General features: G+C 42.6%; 1 protein-coding gene across 2 annotated transcripts in view; it reads left to right on the top strand.

Annotated features, from left to right (window-relative positions):
* The window catches only part of Snx27 (sorting nexin 27), a 46,300-nt gene extending 34,940 nt beyond the window's left edge, over positions 1-11,360 (top strand). The window contains exons 7-11 of one of the 2 annotated variants that reach the window (XM_015502915.2): positions 1,239-1,328; positions 7,656-7,805; positions 8,126-8,254; positions 8,604-8,663; positions 9,794-11,360. In XM_015502915.2, coding sequence (XP_015358401.1) covers positions 1,239-1,328; positions 7,656-7,805; positions 8,126-8,254; positions 8,604-8,663; positions 9,794-9,841 — 477 coding nt within the window. In that variant the 3' untranslated portion in view covers positions 9,842-11,360. Of the gene's footprint in view, positions 1-1,238; positions 1,329-7,655; positions 7,806-8,125; positions 8,255-8,603; positions 8,664-8,775; positions 9,232-9,793 lie in introns of those variants that run through there. The other variant, XM_015502916.2, reaches the window with a different exon arrangement.
* The last annotated feature ends 5,084 nt before the right edge of the window (positions 11,361-16,444 follow it).

The following is a 16,444-nucleotide window of genomic DNA, read 5'->3' as shown; positions in this document are numbered from 1 at the left end:
GGGGAGGGGAGGGGAGGGGAGGGGAGGGGGGATAGGAAGGGGAGAGGAAAGGCAGCAGAATACAACAGACTCTAGTATGGAAGTATGTATAAACGTGGATGTATAACCAATGTGATCCTGCAATCTGTACACGTGGTAAAAATAAGAATTCATAACCCACTTGAATCAAATGTATGAAATATGATATGTCAAGAGCTTTGTAATGTTTTGAGCAAGCAATAAAAAAAAAATCCCAGTTACTTGGTAGGCTGAGGCAGAAGGAATACAAATTAGAGCCAATTTGGGTGACTTAAACCCTGTAGCTCAGTGATAGAGGACCATGGGTCCTATCCCCAGGACTACAAACAAAACAAACAAACTTTTATTGCTTTTTTTTCCTTTTTTTCATAAAGCTCTTTACTTAAACCTGTTTCCTTAAATGAAATTCCTGTGTATGCTTTTTGGGATTTTTAAATAATCTATTGCTAAGCTATCTATCCAGCATTATCTTTCATTTTCCCCTCACATGTGTCCTTTGTTGAAATCAGACATATCTCTTTTCTAAGTGTTTTTTAAGCTCAAACCCATTCCTGCTTCCTGTCTTCACTGTGTACTTTCTCTTATTCAGCCTGTCCTTTGGAGGTCTATCCAAGGCCTTCCTTGTAATTATGATTAGCTTTAAGTGTTTCTGTTTTGACTGCACATTTCTCTTATAGTCTGTACTGTATATTTTTTCTGTATCATTATTACTTTTAATGTGGTATTATTTCAGTGCTAATTGTTTTCACATGGATAAATTTGCCAGAATTTAAGTCTCTTGACAAGAGAAATCAAATCCCTTACATGCCTAGAACAATCCTTGAACACACATGCCAGGTACTCTTTATTTATTTATTTACTTATGTATTTATCTAAATCAGTTATACATGACAGCAGAATGCTCTTTGTACACAAATGGAGTACAGTTTTTGACTTCTCTGATTGTACCCCAAGTAGGATCTCACCATTTGTGCAATCATACATGTATCTTGGTCTCACTCCACCATCTTTCCTACTCCCATGCTCCTCCCCCACCAGGTACTCCTTAAATACTAGTTATTCCAATAAATATACCCATGTAGCAGTTCACTGTGATGGTAATGATGATCCAAATGGATACAGGTTTTTCTGAGATTGCATCTATCTCTTTACTTTGATCAAAAATGTACTTGATAATGACTTTTACATTTCCTTCTTCCTTGCCTTTGTCTTGGTGATAGGCTGTCGATGATGTGAAGAAAGGTTACATCAAAGCAGAGGAAAAGTCTTACCAATTACAAAAACTATATGAACAAAGGAAAATGGTCATGGTAAGTTAATGTCCCCATAATACTTTTATAAAATGCCCCCTTTTACCTCTTAAACCTGTTGTTCCAGTCATTTTTGAAAGGTCCTGTAGCCTGATAAGTGACTTAACTAATTTAAAAAAAAAGGAAGAAGAAGGGATATGTAGGTGTTGATGCAGGCAGTTGTAATTCCTCCATTTAGCACCCAGAAAGCTTGGATTACTATACATCTATACCTAGGCATATAATTTTTATTATTAATAATAACTAAACATTTTTTATAAAAGAAGTGCTAAAACAGAGATACACAAAACATTATGATATGCTGAAGATAAAATTGTATAATAACGACATTTATTTGTTTATTTTTATTTTTTTAAGAATTTTTTTAAGGGCTGGGGATGTGGCTCAAGCGGTAGCGCGCTCGCCTGGCATGCATGCGGCCCGGGTTCGATCCTCAGCACCACATACAAACAAGATGTTGTGTCTGCCGAAAACTAAAAAATAAATATTAAAGATTCTCTCTCTCTCTCTCTCTCTCTCTCTCTTTCTTTAAAAAAAAAAAAAAGAATTTTTTAATTTTTTTTTTTTTTTCCCAGTTTTTGGCAAACACAACATCTTTGTTTGTATGTGGTGCTAAGGATCGAACCCAGGCTGCACGCATGTCAGGCGAGTGTGCTACCGCTTGAGCCACATCCCTAGCCCCCAGTAACGACATTTAGACTTTCTTTTTTTGTTTTGTTTTGTTTTGTAACCCAGGATTGAACCCATGGGTGTTTAACCACTGAGCCACATCCCCAGCCCTTTTTTATATTGTACTTAGGGCATCATTAAGTCGCTGAGGCTGGGTTTGAACTCGAAATCCTTCTGCCTCAGCCTCCCAAACTGCTGGGATTACAGGTGTGTGCCACTGAGCACAGATATATATATATTTTTAAATTTTTTAATATTTATTTTTTAGTTTTCGGCAGACACAACATCTTTGTTGGTATGTGGTGCTGAGGATCGAACCCGGGCCGCACGCATGCCAGACGAGCGCGCTACCGCTTGAGCCACACCCCCAGTCCCATAGATAGATTTTTAACATTACAAGTTTTTTTAATTGTGATTTAGCAGTAGCAAAATAATTTGTTTTTACAACTTGCATTTCCGCAGTTGATTGGACATTTATGCTTAGTTGTGCTTTGGTTTGTCTGATATCCTAGAGTTGTGGTGTTTGATTTGGCAGCTACTATTTCTCATGTGAGTATTTAAATCTAGATTTAAATTCATTTGAATAAAGTTTAAAATTCAGTTCTTTGGTTGCAGTAGCCACATTTCAAGGGCTAAGTAGCTATATGTGGCTAGTAGCTGTCATATTAGAAACACAAATGTAGAACATTTTCATTACCACAGAAAATTCTGTTGGACAGTGTTGCTTAAGATGTTCCTTAAATGTTTTAAAGTTAATTTTCAATTTGCATCTGCTACAAATACTGGAATGGGAATTGTCAAAAATTAGTAAAGAAAACATACAAAAATTTTCACTCATATCTTAGAATTTCTCTTTTGGCTGATTCACATGTAGTTGAAATTTTTCCGTTTATTTTTCATGATTTCACATGGGGTAGTACTTGCATTTGTAATGATTCTGATAGCTCACTTGAATTATTTTGTACCTTCTGTATGCTTTTTATGAGGGAATGTTCATCTATTTAAATTAATTGAGTTGGATAAGACTACAAAGAAGTCAACCATTGACCTTAGTCTATAATCTCATATCTAGGTAGGATAGTTATTTTATCATGTATCTGATGGAAAGTAATAAGTCTCTTTTTGGCCCAGAAAATTACCAAAGATTGGGGAGCTGTCTTACCTCTTGTACATATCAAGAGGCTGAAATAGAAAATGCAAAAATCTTTTAAATATAATTAAATCTTGGCAGAATTTTGGGGAAGGAAATTTTTCAGTGTTTGAGACAGGATTTTAAAATGCAACTTCCACCTGTTTTGTTTTAAGATAATGACATTTTCTTCTGTATGTTAATAGATCATTCTAACTAATACATTTACATCTTTTTGGTGATGAGGTCTAAATACTAAAGGGCCTAAACCTCTGCAGTAGTTCTTTGATTTTGCCAAAGCCAACGAAGTCTTCCTGTTCCTAAAAAGATAATAGGAATCAAAGTAGTTTCACAATACATATTGTTTCTTTGTATAAACAGGACTCCAAACACTATCCTTCTATTTATATGTTCAACAAAAAAATACTTCTTGAGCACCAAGTATGTACCAGACACAGTACAAGGTACTAGAGAAGTAAATAGGTTTGGATTGTTCTTTAGCAAAATATAGGAAATCTGAATTTAATTAAAGCACAGAAATCTATTATCAAGTCATTTTTAGACTCAGTTTTGTAATTTCATAGTCACCCAGTTAAGAACTAGAGTTTAGTTGATACACAGATGTTTTCCCATGAGTCATTTTAGGCAAGGACTATAAAATATGCTTAAACATTTATGGAATTCTGTTGTGTTGGAAACTTAGCCAACATGTAAGTATGTTGGGAAGGGAATCTCACCAAAGTTTGAATTTTTATGTATTCAAGTATCTGTGTTCAAAGACAGCCTAGCTGATATCATCTCAGACATGCCCTTCAGGTCCTGGTACACTAACTACAATAACTTAGCGTGGTTTGATAGGACTGCACTTAGGCCAAATCACTACATTTAGTTGCTAAATTACCATGAGATCTGCAGCAACTCAATAAGATTCTCAGTTTTAGTTCCTTTCCCACAAATTGCCAATATTCAGTTTGTCAGCTATCAAATAGAATCTTGACAAAATACTTCAGGATTCTTAGTCAGTTAATAAGATTTGTGTACGTTCCCCATGTCCTTCAATGTAGAGGACAGCTCATATCCTTGCCATGGTTTATAATACCCAGTGTCATCAAAAACATTTTTTTTAATCTTCTTATTACCAAGTTAGAATGAATCTCAAATTTGGCTGGTTGAGAATATAATGTACAAGTCTGTTTTCCTTCCCTGCCTCCTTCCTTACTCTTGCTTATGCTCTCTTCTTTCTTTTTCGGCTCATACAAATGATAGACATGTATAAGTTATGCTTTGCTTATGTTGAGGTGGCCTGTTTACCATTGTTAAACAGAGTTTTTATATTATTAATGTTTCTCAGAACAATTTGTAATGATTTCACACAAGGCAGTATGTATGAAAGTCAGTGTTTCTCAAAGTGTGGTCCCCAGCCCACTTCCACGGAAATCGCTTTGGAAGCCCCTTAAAATGCAGATTTTAACCCTACCTCATATCTACTAAGCCAGAGCTTCTGGGGGTAGGACCTAGGGATCTTTTTTTCATAAAGCACACTGGTAATTCTGAAACCTTAGATACTCCAGTATCACTCTATAGGGCTTAGGAAGAGTTGGTACTCAAGAGTCCTCTCAAGCCTTTGTTTCAATTTTAGACCAGTTTTGATCCTTGGAGGTTGAGGAGCACAGAGAGTTCTTCAGAATGGACCTTGACTCATTCTCCCAAAGTGTTCTGTTAAATACTGAATCTCTGTATTCATAAATGTCCTATTTATGTATTTACCTGTCTTGCTGAATAGTGAACATTTATAAAATGTCCCTTACTATACTAAAAGTCCCTTTCCTCTTCTCTGGCATAAATGGGCCACTATGTAAGTGGTATATGAATCAAGGAAGGTAATTTAGGGTCATATTTAGCTACTCAAAACTTAATATGAAAGAAGAATTGGCAGGATAATTTTGTGTTTTAAATGTGTTATAAATATGTCCCCCACATCCTCACCAACACTTATTGTTACTTGTATTCTTGATAATTGTTGTTCTGACTGTAGTGAGATGAAATCTCAGTGTAGTTTTGCTTTGTATTTCTCTAATTGCTAGAGATGTTGAACATTTTTTCATATATTTGTTAACTGACTGTATTTTTTCTCTAAAGTGCCTATTCAGTTTCTTTGCCCATTTATTGATTGGGTCATTTGGGTTTTTCTTTTAAATATTTATTTTTCAGTTGTCATTGGACACAATACATTTATCTTATTTATTTATTTTTATGTGGTGCTGAGGATTGAACCCAGGGCCTCGCATGTGCTCAGCGAGCACTCTACTGCTGAGCCACAACCCCAGCCCCTTATTTTGAGTTTTTTTTGGTGTTAAGTATTAATAACTGTCCTATTTATGTATTTACCTGTCTTGCTGAATATTGAATATTTACATAATGTCCCTTACTATACTAAATACATTTTAGTATATTTTGAGTTCTTTATATGTCCTGAAGATTAATGCTGTATCTGAGGTACAGATGTCAAAGATTTTCTCCTCTTCTATAGGCTTTTCTCATTCTTGATTGTTTCCTTTAATGTGAAATAGATTTTTAGTTTGATACCATCCCATTTGTTGATTCTTTTTTTAAAGTTTTTTTTTTTAGTTGTCAATGGACCTTTATTTTATTAATTTGTTTTTTATGTTGCTGGGGATCAAACCCAGTTCCTCACACATTCTGGGCAAGCTCTCTACCACTGAGCCACAATCCCAGCCCCTGTTTATTGATTCTTTATTTTACTTCTAGCACTTTATGAGTCTTGATAACAAAGTCGGTTCCTAAACTGACATGATGTAGATTTGGGCCTACTTTTTCTTCTATTAGGTGCAGGGTCTCTGGTCTCATGTCTAGATCCTGATCCACTTTGAGTTGAGTTTTGTGCAGTGTGAGAGAGAGGGGTTTAGTTTCATTCTACCACATATGGATTTCTATTTTTCCTAGCACCATTTGTTGAAGAGGGTATCTTTTCTTCATTGTATGTTTATGGTGCCTTTGTCTAGTATGAGATAACTCTGTGTGTACTGTTCCATCCCATTGATCTTCATGGCTATTTTTGTGCCAATACCATACTGTTTTTGTTACTATAGCTCTGTAGTAAAATTTAAAATCTTGTATTGTGATACCTCCTGCTTCACTTTTTCTAAGGATTTCTTTGGCTATTCTGGGTCTCTCATTTTTCCAAATGAATTTCATGATGAGCAGGGCCAATCTTAAGGCTCCATGATATCCACTGGCATTTGCAGAAGTCTTAATATCATTGAGCAGAAATGCTGCTTACTAAGCATGTCAGGGTTTCTGATAACTCTGAGGGGGTCATGGCTTGGACTGTATGCTGAAGGTCTGGTTGCAGGGAACTTCTTTTTCCATTAACATTTTATTGTAAAAAGTTTTCAAATACACTAGTACAGTAAGCTATTATTGCTTTCAGCTCCCTGGTAGCCAGGATTACAGGTATGCACCCCCATATCTGGCAGGAGCTCACCTTTCCTGATTTTGGACTTAGGTTTAATAAATAGCCCAGTCAGCCCTTATGCACCCATTTCCAGCTTCAGCAGCCTTCAGCTCTCCACTCATGTTTCATCTATTTCAGTCATAGGCTTATTTTCCCCTGGAGTTTTCTCCTTTGTCTTGTCTGCTGGCATTGAACCCAGAGCCTCATACCTGGTAGGCAAGTGCTCTGCCACTGAGCTGCATGTCCAGCCCTTTTCCTGGAGTTTTTAAAAGTAATTTCCAGGACAAGGGATGTGGCTCGGTGATAAGAATGCTTGCCCAGCATGCATGAGGCCCTGGATTAAGTCCCTAGAATCCATAAATATAATTTCCAAGTATTAAAAAAAATTAAATATTTTTTATTTTATTTTTATGTGGTGCTGAGGATGGAATCCAGTGCCTCACACATGGTAGGCAAGCGCTCCACCACTGAGCCACATCCCCAGCCCCCCCAAGTATTTAATTTTCTAGGGTGTTCTTGAGAGAGAAAATGGTTGACTAATGATAATAGAGCTTTAAAATTTTTTAATTATCATTTATTAAATACATAATTATGTACCAAATACTAAATAATTTAAATTGAATGCAGTAACATTATAGGTGCTATTACTATTTCCCACCTTCTAGAAGAGAAAACTGAGCCTCCTGGGATGAATTTGCCTGAGTTTAAGTAACCTGCCTAGAGTTGCACTGTTAGGAAGTCATGGGGTCAGATTAGATCCCACCCCTCAGGGAAAGAGAGGGTCACACTGAATGGTGCGGTGGTGCTTTCTAGCTCTGAGGTCTTGATTACAGTGTCTCTTCTGTCTCTTACTTACATGTCTTTAGATAGAGAAAAGAGGATTGGCAGTGTGGAGGCAGAAGCTGGGAGTGGGTAAAGGCTGCCCTGGAATTCTTTCCAGTCAAGGAAGGGATTGAGCCCCAGGGCAGGTCTTTGGGTTCCCCTTGCTTTTCTCAGCAACTCTCCTCTGTGCTTCAGTGTCATGGTAACACTGTTTCCCTTCCTTTCCGCCTAGTACCTCAACATGCTAAGGACTTGTGAGGGCTACAATGAAATCATTTTCCCCCACTGTGCCTGTGACTCCAGGAGGAAGGGGCATGTTATCACAGCCATCAGCATCACGCACTTTAAGCTGCATGCCTGCACTGAAGAAGGACAGCCGGAAGTGAGTCTCCCATGGACCGGGCTGCAGCACTGCAGACGGGCTCGCTCGCTTGCTGTGCTAGTGCTTCCTTGTGAGGAAAATGAGATCCGAACTGTGTTTTGATTGGGGTGATTTGATGGGATCCACACTGACCCTTCACTTCACTGGCTGCTCTCCCCCCCCCCCCCCGCTTTATTCTCTTGTCACTGTCTGAGCCCTGAAATGCTGCAGCCATCTCCACTCATTTATCTTCTGCTTCCCAGCTCAGAACTCCCTTCCCTCACTCCCCGCACTCTCAAACTCAAACTGTAGGCCTTACTCTCTCGTTCTTGGTTGTCCAGAACCAGGTCATAGCGTTTGAATGGGAGGAGATGCAGCGATGGGACACAGATGAAGAAGGCATGGCATTCTGTTTTGAATATGCGCGAGCAGAGAAGAAGCCCCGATGGGTTAAAATCTTCACACCATATGTGAGTGGGAGATGGGGAGCATACTTAGGGAAAGTAGATTGGGCTTTAGGTTTCCTTCAGGCTGCGTACATAAATGGAGAGACCGAGACAGACAGACACAGAGTTTTCTTGAGATGGAAACCTTTCTGAATCCTAGAGCCCCTGGTTCAGCCTGTTTTTTCCTTTAGGCCCACCAGGATCAACAGTTTCCCATCCCACTTGGCTCACAGAGTTACCACTAGGGGGAGCTAGAGAACAGAAGATGGCCAGGCCTGGAGTCGGCCAGGGTTTTCTCTGTACTGAGTGGGTTTGGAAGAATGGGTGACCTGGCTCTGAGAAGTAGTGAGTGTTACTGTTTTTTTTCCCCCAGTTCAATTACATGCATGAATGCTTCGAGAGAGTGTTCTGCGAGCTCAAGTGGAGAAAAGAGGTAATTTTGAAAAATCCTTGAATTCTTCTTTTTTTTTTTTTTTTGTTTATTTAAAATTTGTAGGCCCATGGCCAAATACCTGGGACCCTCACCTCCATTTCTGTCTTTTTAGGAATATTAGTTAGAGCCTGGTTATCTCATGTGAGCCAGGACATTCTTCCAGCAAGGCTGGCTTCTGGATGGTGAATGGGCTGTGAAAAAGGCCCTGCTTCTTCCCTTGTCTAGAGGGTGGACGGTTGCTACAGGCTCTTCCATCTCTCATGACTTCATGGACTCTCTTCTTCCTGTTTCGTTTTATTTTGAATCAAATCACCCTCCATGTTCTCCCTGACCCAGAAGGGCAGCTGTCCTCAGATTTAGCTGTCTGACTCGATGAGTCATGATAGTCTCTAAATTAACAAAGAATGTGTATGCAGGGGGAAGTTTTTGCTACTGCCATCTGTAGGTGTCGGTGCTAGAGCAGAATTTAGAATATTCTGAATAATTAGGTAGGGGCTGGAGATGCAGCTCAATGGTAGAGCCCTTGCCTTACATATGCAAAGCTCTGGGTTTCGAGCCTCAGCACCATCACCAAAAAAAAAAAAAAAACCAAAAAAACTGAAATACAAAAACAAACTTAAAAATCAGCTGCTGTGGGGCTGGGATTATGGCTCAGCAGTAGAGCACTCACCTAACACGCGCGGGGCACTGGGTTTGATCCTCAGCACCACATAAAACTAAATGAATGGAATAAAGGTATTGTGTCCAACTACAACTTAAAAAATAAATATTTTTTAAAAATTAGCTGCTGTACTCAAAAGAAAATCAGGATCAGGAGGTTAAATCAGAATATGAAAGTTTGTATTCATATAGCAAAAAGAACATTAGATTCTGGGACTCATATCTAGGTTTTCTCCTGGCTTTCTTTTTCTGTAATTTTGAGTAACCTCCTTAGATCTGAGTTTCCTCTTCTATAAAATAGGACCCTTTTAGTTCTAAAAGTCTGTGATTCTAGATGGAAGATGTATTAGGGGAAGAGGCCAAAGAGATTGAATCATCCAGCTGTACACCGTTTTAGTTTCTGTTGGGGATTGTCTCGAGATTGGAGGAGATGTAGCTTCCCAGTAACTCTTTTCTTTTTTTCCTTTCAGAACATTTTCCAGATGGCAAGGTCACAGCAGAGGGATGTGGCCACCTAGCCTTCCCTTTTCCCCTTCCCTTCGTCCTCTTCCTCTTATCCTTCTTGTCTCCCATGTCAGACAGAGTAACCATTAACACAAAAGAAGAGAAAAGGAAAAAAAGTCATTATATTCAAAAGCCCTAATCTAAATATTCTTAATAACTCCCTCTGAATTTCATGTATCTGGAATTGAGCTGGTAGAGAACAATAGATGGTCAGTACCAGAAGTCCACTGAGTTAAGACAGGAAAAGAAGTAAGCCCAGCCAACTCGCCAAAGGTGTCTGTCCTTTCTCCTGGGCCTCACATCGACAGACTCTCCTTGTACTATATTTTTAAAACTGGAACTATGAACTTCATCCATTTGCACTGTTCAGACATATATATGTATGTATGTAAAAAATTATATATACACAAATTAACTGCACGTATATACATATATATATTTCTTTTTAAATTTCATATTGATGGCAGTACCTTTTTTAGCTTGTGTTTTTACACACCTTTCACTAGAATTCATGACCTCTCTCTTGCTCTCTTTATTTTGAAACAAACTTTAAAAAGGAAAAAAAAAAAATTACAGGGAAAATACCTCTCCTCATGAAGGACTCGAAAAGTTTACAACCTGCTTGGGTTTTTTCCCCCCTTTTTTGTATCGAGTGCAGTTTCTGGCTCATGGGTTGCCATAGAGTCTGAGGAGCAAGGAGCATAGAGTGTCTGTCTTCCAAGAAGGTGCTGGGGAGGAGAAGGAGGTGTGTTTCTGGGACAGCAAGGCTGCAGATCTGCAGGAGAGTCTGTAGACTTGGTGTGATCTGATTCCAGGGCAGTGTTCCTGGCCCACGCTCCCATTCATGGCTTTCTAGCCCACTGTGCATCTCCTTCCTGCTTCTCTAGGGCACCTCATGTGCTTTCCCTTAACTGGCCCAGAGCCAAGTTGAGCATGGGCTCAGGACACTGATGCCACAGGAACCCGAAGCACCTCCCGGTAGTCATTTTCCAGCTCCCTGCCTGTTCCGCAGGGAGAGTATCCATGACCAGAGGTCACACAGACACCTTAGGCATGAAGGTGGGACTTACAGAGGGAAAGGGAGGGAGGGGTACTGTGTGACAGGTCTTACCTGCTCCATTCCTGCCGAGAACCCCCAGAACTGTTAACTCCCTGTGACTTCCTTCTACAGAGCGTTGGGGAGGGATCTGACAGTGTCTTCAGGGCCTTAAGGGAAAGTGGTCTAATCAAACCATGGCCTGCCTAAACCAGCTAAGAACCCAGGAAGGCATGGGATTATGGTAGATTTGGGTTGGATCTCCACCTTTTACTTCCACCTTGGAAGGAAAACCTTTTTGTCCCTCCAAGTTCCTCATCTGATTTTGCAGCTAAAGCCAGGTCTGATAAGTAGAGTCACATTCCCGGCTCTGTACTGTATCCTGAGCTCTATACGATTGAGTAAGAAGCACGAAGTCAGGCTCAGATGCAACTGAAACACACCTTTGAACCTTCTTTTTTCCCCTCTTCACCTTTGAAATAAAAACCTCCACAGGATGGCATGGTCTGCTTTGTGTGCCAGGAAATCGATCAGAATTGGTTGTAGTTGGCTCCACTGAGCAGTGTGGGGTGATTTGAAGTTTCTCTTTTTTATAACTTGTTTTTACAGATTATTGTGAGGTCACTTTTCCTTCTCTGTCACCCTGTTATCCTGGCAGCCACTTGCCCTGGGGACCTTTCTCCAAACCCAAGTGGAATCAGCATATAAAACATAAGAATGTTAATGTTTAAAGTTGCCGAGGGTACTCATGGTTTGAAGGCTTTAATACAGGATTGACTCCTTTTGGCTTAAATGAATTTAATAATGAGCCAAAGGACCCTAAAAAGAAGATATGTTTATTTCCACTTCAAGATGCTACAGATACAGAGGCTTTTGGCACCAGCTTTGTTTAAACTGTAAAAATAGCAGCAGTGCACCCCTCCTTCCGCTAGAGGGAGAGGGATGAACACACCCGTGAGTCTGTGCGCAGCCCAAATGCCGACCTCCCACACACAGGCCGCCCAGAGATTTGAAGGCCCCTGAGAGTGGGCAGATGGTGCGCGCTCCCTTTCTGACTAGCATTTACTTGGTTCTTTGGAGTCTGGGTGAAGGGCCTCATAGGTAGTTAGCCTGCTGGCAGAATCTGTTGGGGAACAGCCTGTACTTAGGGGTATCCCAAGACAAAGCACCCAGCTGCAGCAAGCAGGTGGGAAGGAGGGAGACCCTAAAGGGTGGCATCTTGTCGTTCACGTACTCCAGGCCTCCAGTGATGGAGGCAGAGGTCGCTGTGGCTGTGGAGGTCCACAGGATCGAGCCCTTCTTTGCATGAAGCAGTGTCAGGTGTGACTCTACTTTCCCCTCCTCCCCTGCACTTCCTTTCTCTAATTCCTGCTCTTTCTCTTGGTCCTGGCTTCTGCCCAGGGAGGTGTCTACCCAGTCTTCTTTTGCAGTTTGTCTCTGGGAAATGGGGCTCCCCGTCCCCCAGCTTCACCCGAGCAGAACCACAGGGTCTTCCTGGCCTCTCGCTGTTGTTCCCTCCATACTGGCCTTCTGTCCTCTGGGGCAAAAGCTCAGCTTTTTATGGAGCAGCAGAAAATGTAGGCCCTGAGAAACCTGTCCCTGTGGAAAGGTTCCCTTGGGCCACGCTTTGAGTGCTCTGCTCTGTGTATTTTCATTCTATTCTCCATTTCTCTGCCCTCCCCTTGCCCTAGGCCTAAGCTCAGCACAGGTACAGATAAGTGTGTGCTCGGGCAGCTCCTAGGCCTGGACAGAGCCCTCAGGGAGGAATTAGATAAATATTCCAGCATCCTCATTCCTGGCCCAGTTAGTTCTCTAGTTACCTGGGCCAGTAGCTTTGGGTTATCCCCTTTTGAAGCTCCAAACCCTGTGCTTGTAACAGCAAAATAGGGCACTTACAGGAGGTGGCACCTTTCTCTCTCATCTCAGAATTTGCCAACTTGTAAGCCTAGCAGTTTTCTTAAAGGGAACCGTATGCTAGTTGACCTGAAGTCTCCCTCCCTGTCCACATCGCGCTGTCCGGCTGGACTGGCTCAGCAGTAGACTTCAGCACACTGCTGCTCCTTCTCCAGCCCCGCTGGACCACACTGGCTTCCTCTGATGGGGGCTGAGGTGGCTGAGCACAGGCGGNAGCTCAGTCACCTCTGAGAACTGAGAGAGAAAAGGAATTTTCAAAGGAGCTACTGGGCACAGAACTGCAAACCAGGGACCTCCCTGGCTTCTCTCTGCTACACTCTCCTTCATGCCCTGCCTTCCAAAGACTGCCCCACTAGTTATCCGGTTAGATAAAAACTGGTTAAATGTTCCTTCTCACTTTCAGATTGACCACTCTAAACTCAAATCTCAAAGGTCCCTCTTCCCTTCTTCCCACACAACCCAAAGGATTTGTAGTCTAGGAAACCAAAGAATTGTTTGGGGCCTCACTAAGTTGCTGAGGCTGGCCTTCAACTTGTGATATTCCTGCTTCAGCCTCCCAAATCACTGGAATTACAGGCCTGTGCCACTGTACCTGGCTTCCAGTTTGACATTTTCTTTGTCATTCAGGGTCTTATGCACCAGCCACTGGCGTTGAATATTTGGAATCTGATAAATATTACTATGTAAATGGGAAAAAGTTTGTTTTTTTTTTTAACAAGAATACATGGAGAAGTAGAAAGTAGGATTACAAAATTAGAATTAGATTAAAGTCAACAAACATTAAATATCTACCATGTATTGGGCATTGTATTAAGAAACTACAACAGATAAAAAAGCAAAGAAAAACTTTCTGCTCGCTTATAGCCTCACAGAGAATGAAACACAAATGGCCATAATGCACAGTGGCAGGTTTCAGATTGCTATAAGGACTAGAGAAGGAGGGACTAGAACAGAGAGACCTGGGGAAGAGGGCAAAAAGGAGGTCTTCAAAAAAGGGCTGAGGATGTGGCTCAGTGGTTAAAGCAGCCCTAGATTCAATCCCTGGTACCAAAAGAAAAGAGAAGGGGGTAAAAAGAATCGGCCTTGTCCAGAGAAATGCAAGAGTCCTGCTGGAGCAGGGCTTAGGATGTAGAATGAAGTGAAAGTAAGACCTTGAAGAGCTTTTGGTGCCAGGGAGGTGTGAGGAAGAAGAGGGGTCAGGGAACAGGAAAAGAAGAAAGAAGAAGAAGAAAAAAAACTTATCAGTTTGAATTAATAAGTAGAAGCAGTGGATAATTGGAAGGAAATATGAGAAAAAAATGGGAAAGTAAAATCTTTCATGATTTAATAACACTGAATTTATGTGAGAAGTAAAAAGACTCCCAAGGCTTTACGTCTGTATGACTGGAATATAAAAATATTTAAGAGTTGAGACTTTGGGGAGAGAAACAGTTTTAGCCTTGGACTATTTAGGCATGGGTGGGAAGCCAGCCCAGATGTCAGCAGTCATTATTAATCAATTGTTCCCCAAGCACCTCGTAGTGTCTGGACGCTGTCCAGGGTAATGGCGATACAGTGGTGAACAAGACAGGGCAGGTCCTCAAGAAATGTCCCTGAATTGGCTTTTCACATCAACTCCGGCTCCTTTGGAGAACTGAGACCACAGGAGAGCAGGAGGAGACACACTGCAGCCTCTGGGTGGATGTGCACGGGAGATGGCGAGGCCGCACTAGACGAGGGACTTGGAGGTGGACCCGCTGGGGCTTTGCAGCTGGATTGGATACGCGAAGTGGGAGAAAGGGTACCCCAGATTCAGGCTCTCATGGGTACATCGAGAGCTGTTTACTAATGAAGACTAAGAGAAGAGGTAATAACGAAACTCAGTTCAGGAGGCAATCCAGCTTGGGAGCACCTGGCTGCGCCTGCTTCCTATCAGGTGGTGAAGGCCGCAGGGCATGGAGAAAAAACAGGGCGGAGAGAAAACAGGGCAGAGGGCAAGGGGTTTGTTAGAAACAAGAGTGTGGGTCAGGGCCGTGGAAGTTCTCCGGTTTGGAGGAGAAGGAGCCTGGCTGTGGAAGGGCTTCCTTCAGTCACAAACCCTGGAAGCTAAAGCTGTGGAGGGCTTTGGAATTTTGGCAAGAGAATTGAAAGACGAAGGAAACCCTGAAAGAGAGGCCATGGCTCTCAAGCCAGCAGGGTCCGACCCCAAAGGAAAGGAGATGCCTTGGGTCCGTGGGTACAGTTCAAAGCTCTAAAAATACAGAAAGGGGATGAGAACACATTGAAGAAATCGTCAGGGCTTCTCTCCCTGAGCCCCACCATGTTCTGATCACCTCGGTCTCCCTAACAGAGGGCCTTTTTCTAAATGTCTGTTTTCATTCTACGCCTGAAAGTTTCCCCGTCCCTGCTGGTGACAGCCAGTCCACTCTTCTGCCTCAAGAAGTTATCTGCCTTCTTTTTATGCTGCTGTTAACAGTGGACACAGCTTGATTATCACAGAAGAAGAGAGCAGTAGAGGCCGGCGCTGCGCTTGGGCGAGGGGCGGCCACACCTCAGCTCCTGAGCTCAGAGGAGAGGGAGGAAGGAGGAGTGTGGTCGCCTACCGCACACCGCATCCCGGGAGGCAGGTGCTCTTGGTCCAGCACCTACCTCTCCATCTTTCTGTTCTCTCAAACCCCCGAAGCTGAGACGGCTCAAGGGAAAATTCATAATAGGAGATACCAACTCCTGTTGGTCCTTTTCTGGGCTCCTTCCCGTCCCTGACCACACACACCTCCGTCTCTGTGGAACTGAGACTTTTTTATGAACTAGGCTAAGAATCCCGCCTGGTCCTACTGAAGTGTCCCATTCTTGGCCTCTACCACCCAAGAGTCGTTTTCCCCTGAAACCACATCCACAGAGCTGTCTCCTAGAACTTCCCCTTTTGCTTCTCTTTTTAAATAGTCTTAGTCTTGGAAGAGGAGGCAGAAGTGAGGTAGGGATGGGGATTTACTCCTGTCCAGGGTAATGGCCAGATCAAAGTGGGAAGGTGAGCAGTTTATAAGAAAGCAAGTGACCCATGTACCATGAAGTCAGAGGCCACACCTGTGGGCTCCTCCTGAGCCAACCCTAAAGAGGGGCCCAGAAAAGGTCTAGGAATTGGAGGGACCTTAGCGCTCAGAGAGTCCACCCTCTACCTGATGGAGCTCACTGCAGCAATCTGCTCCCTACTTGTTGGGACTCTGCCTCAGAGGACAGGTGAGAACAGCATCGTGGGGCCTGGAGATGGCCCACAGCCTTCCCTTATTGGCCTTGTGACTCCGGGGAAGTCAGCTGCCCTCAAAGCCTCCCTTTCCCTGTCTGCAAAGTTATGTCCCACCTCGTGGGGTTGTTGGAGGTGGAATGAAGGAATATCCACGAAAGGCCTAGAACAGGAGGACACACAGAACGTGGTCGACGAAATAGAGGTCCAGAATGGAACATGCCTGGGGACAGGGCTCCCGAGAGTCTGCTCCCTGTGCCCAATTCTACAGAACATTCCGGAATTAAGCCCCAAAGAGGGGTGAAGAATAGAGTCACAGAGCCGCCAACAGGCGTGGACTTGCTGAAGGAGGGCTGAGCCGCCCGCCCAGCTGCTCCCCAGCTTCCTTCTCTTAACCTCCCTCCTTCCCCTCCGGTCCCTGCCCTCAACTTTCCAAGACTCTCATTG

Source organism: Marmota marmota, unplaced genomic scaffold (genome assembly GCF_001458135.2).
Source record: "Marmota marmota marmota unplaced genomic scaffold, marMar, whole genome shotgun sequence".
NCBI lineage: Eukaryota > Metazoa > Chordata > Mammalia > Rodentia > Sciuridae > Marmota > Marmota marmota.
The sequence above is the reverse complement of the archived record's forward strand: the minus strand, read 5'-3'. Positions and strand labels throughout refer to the sequence as shown.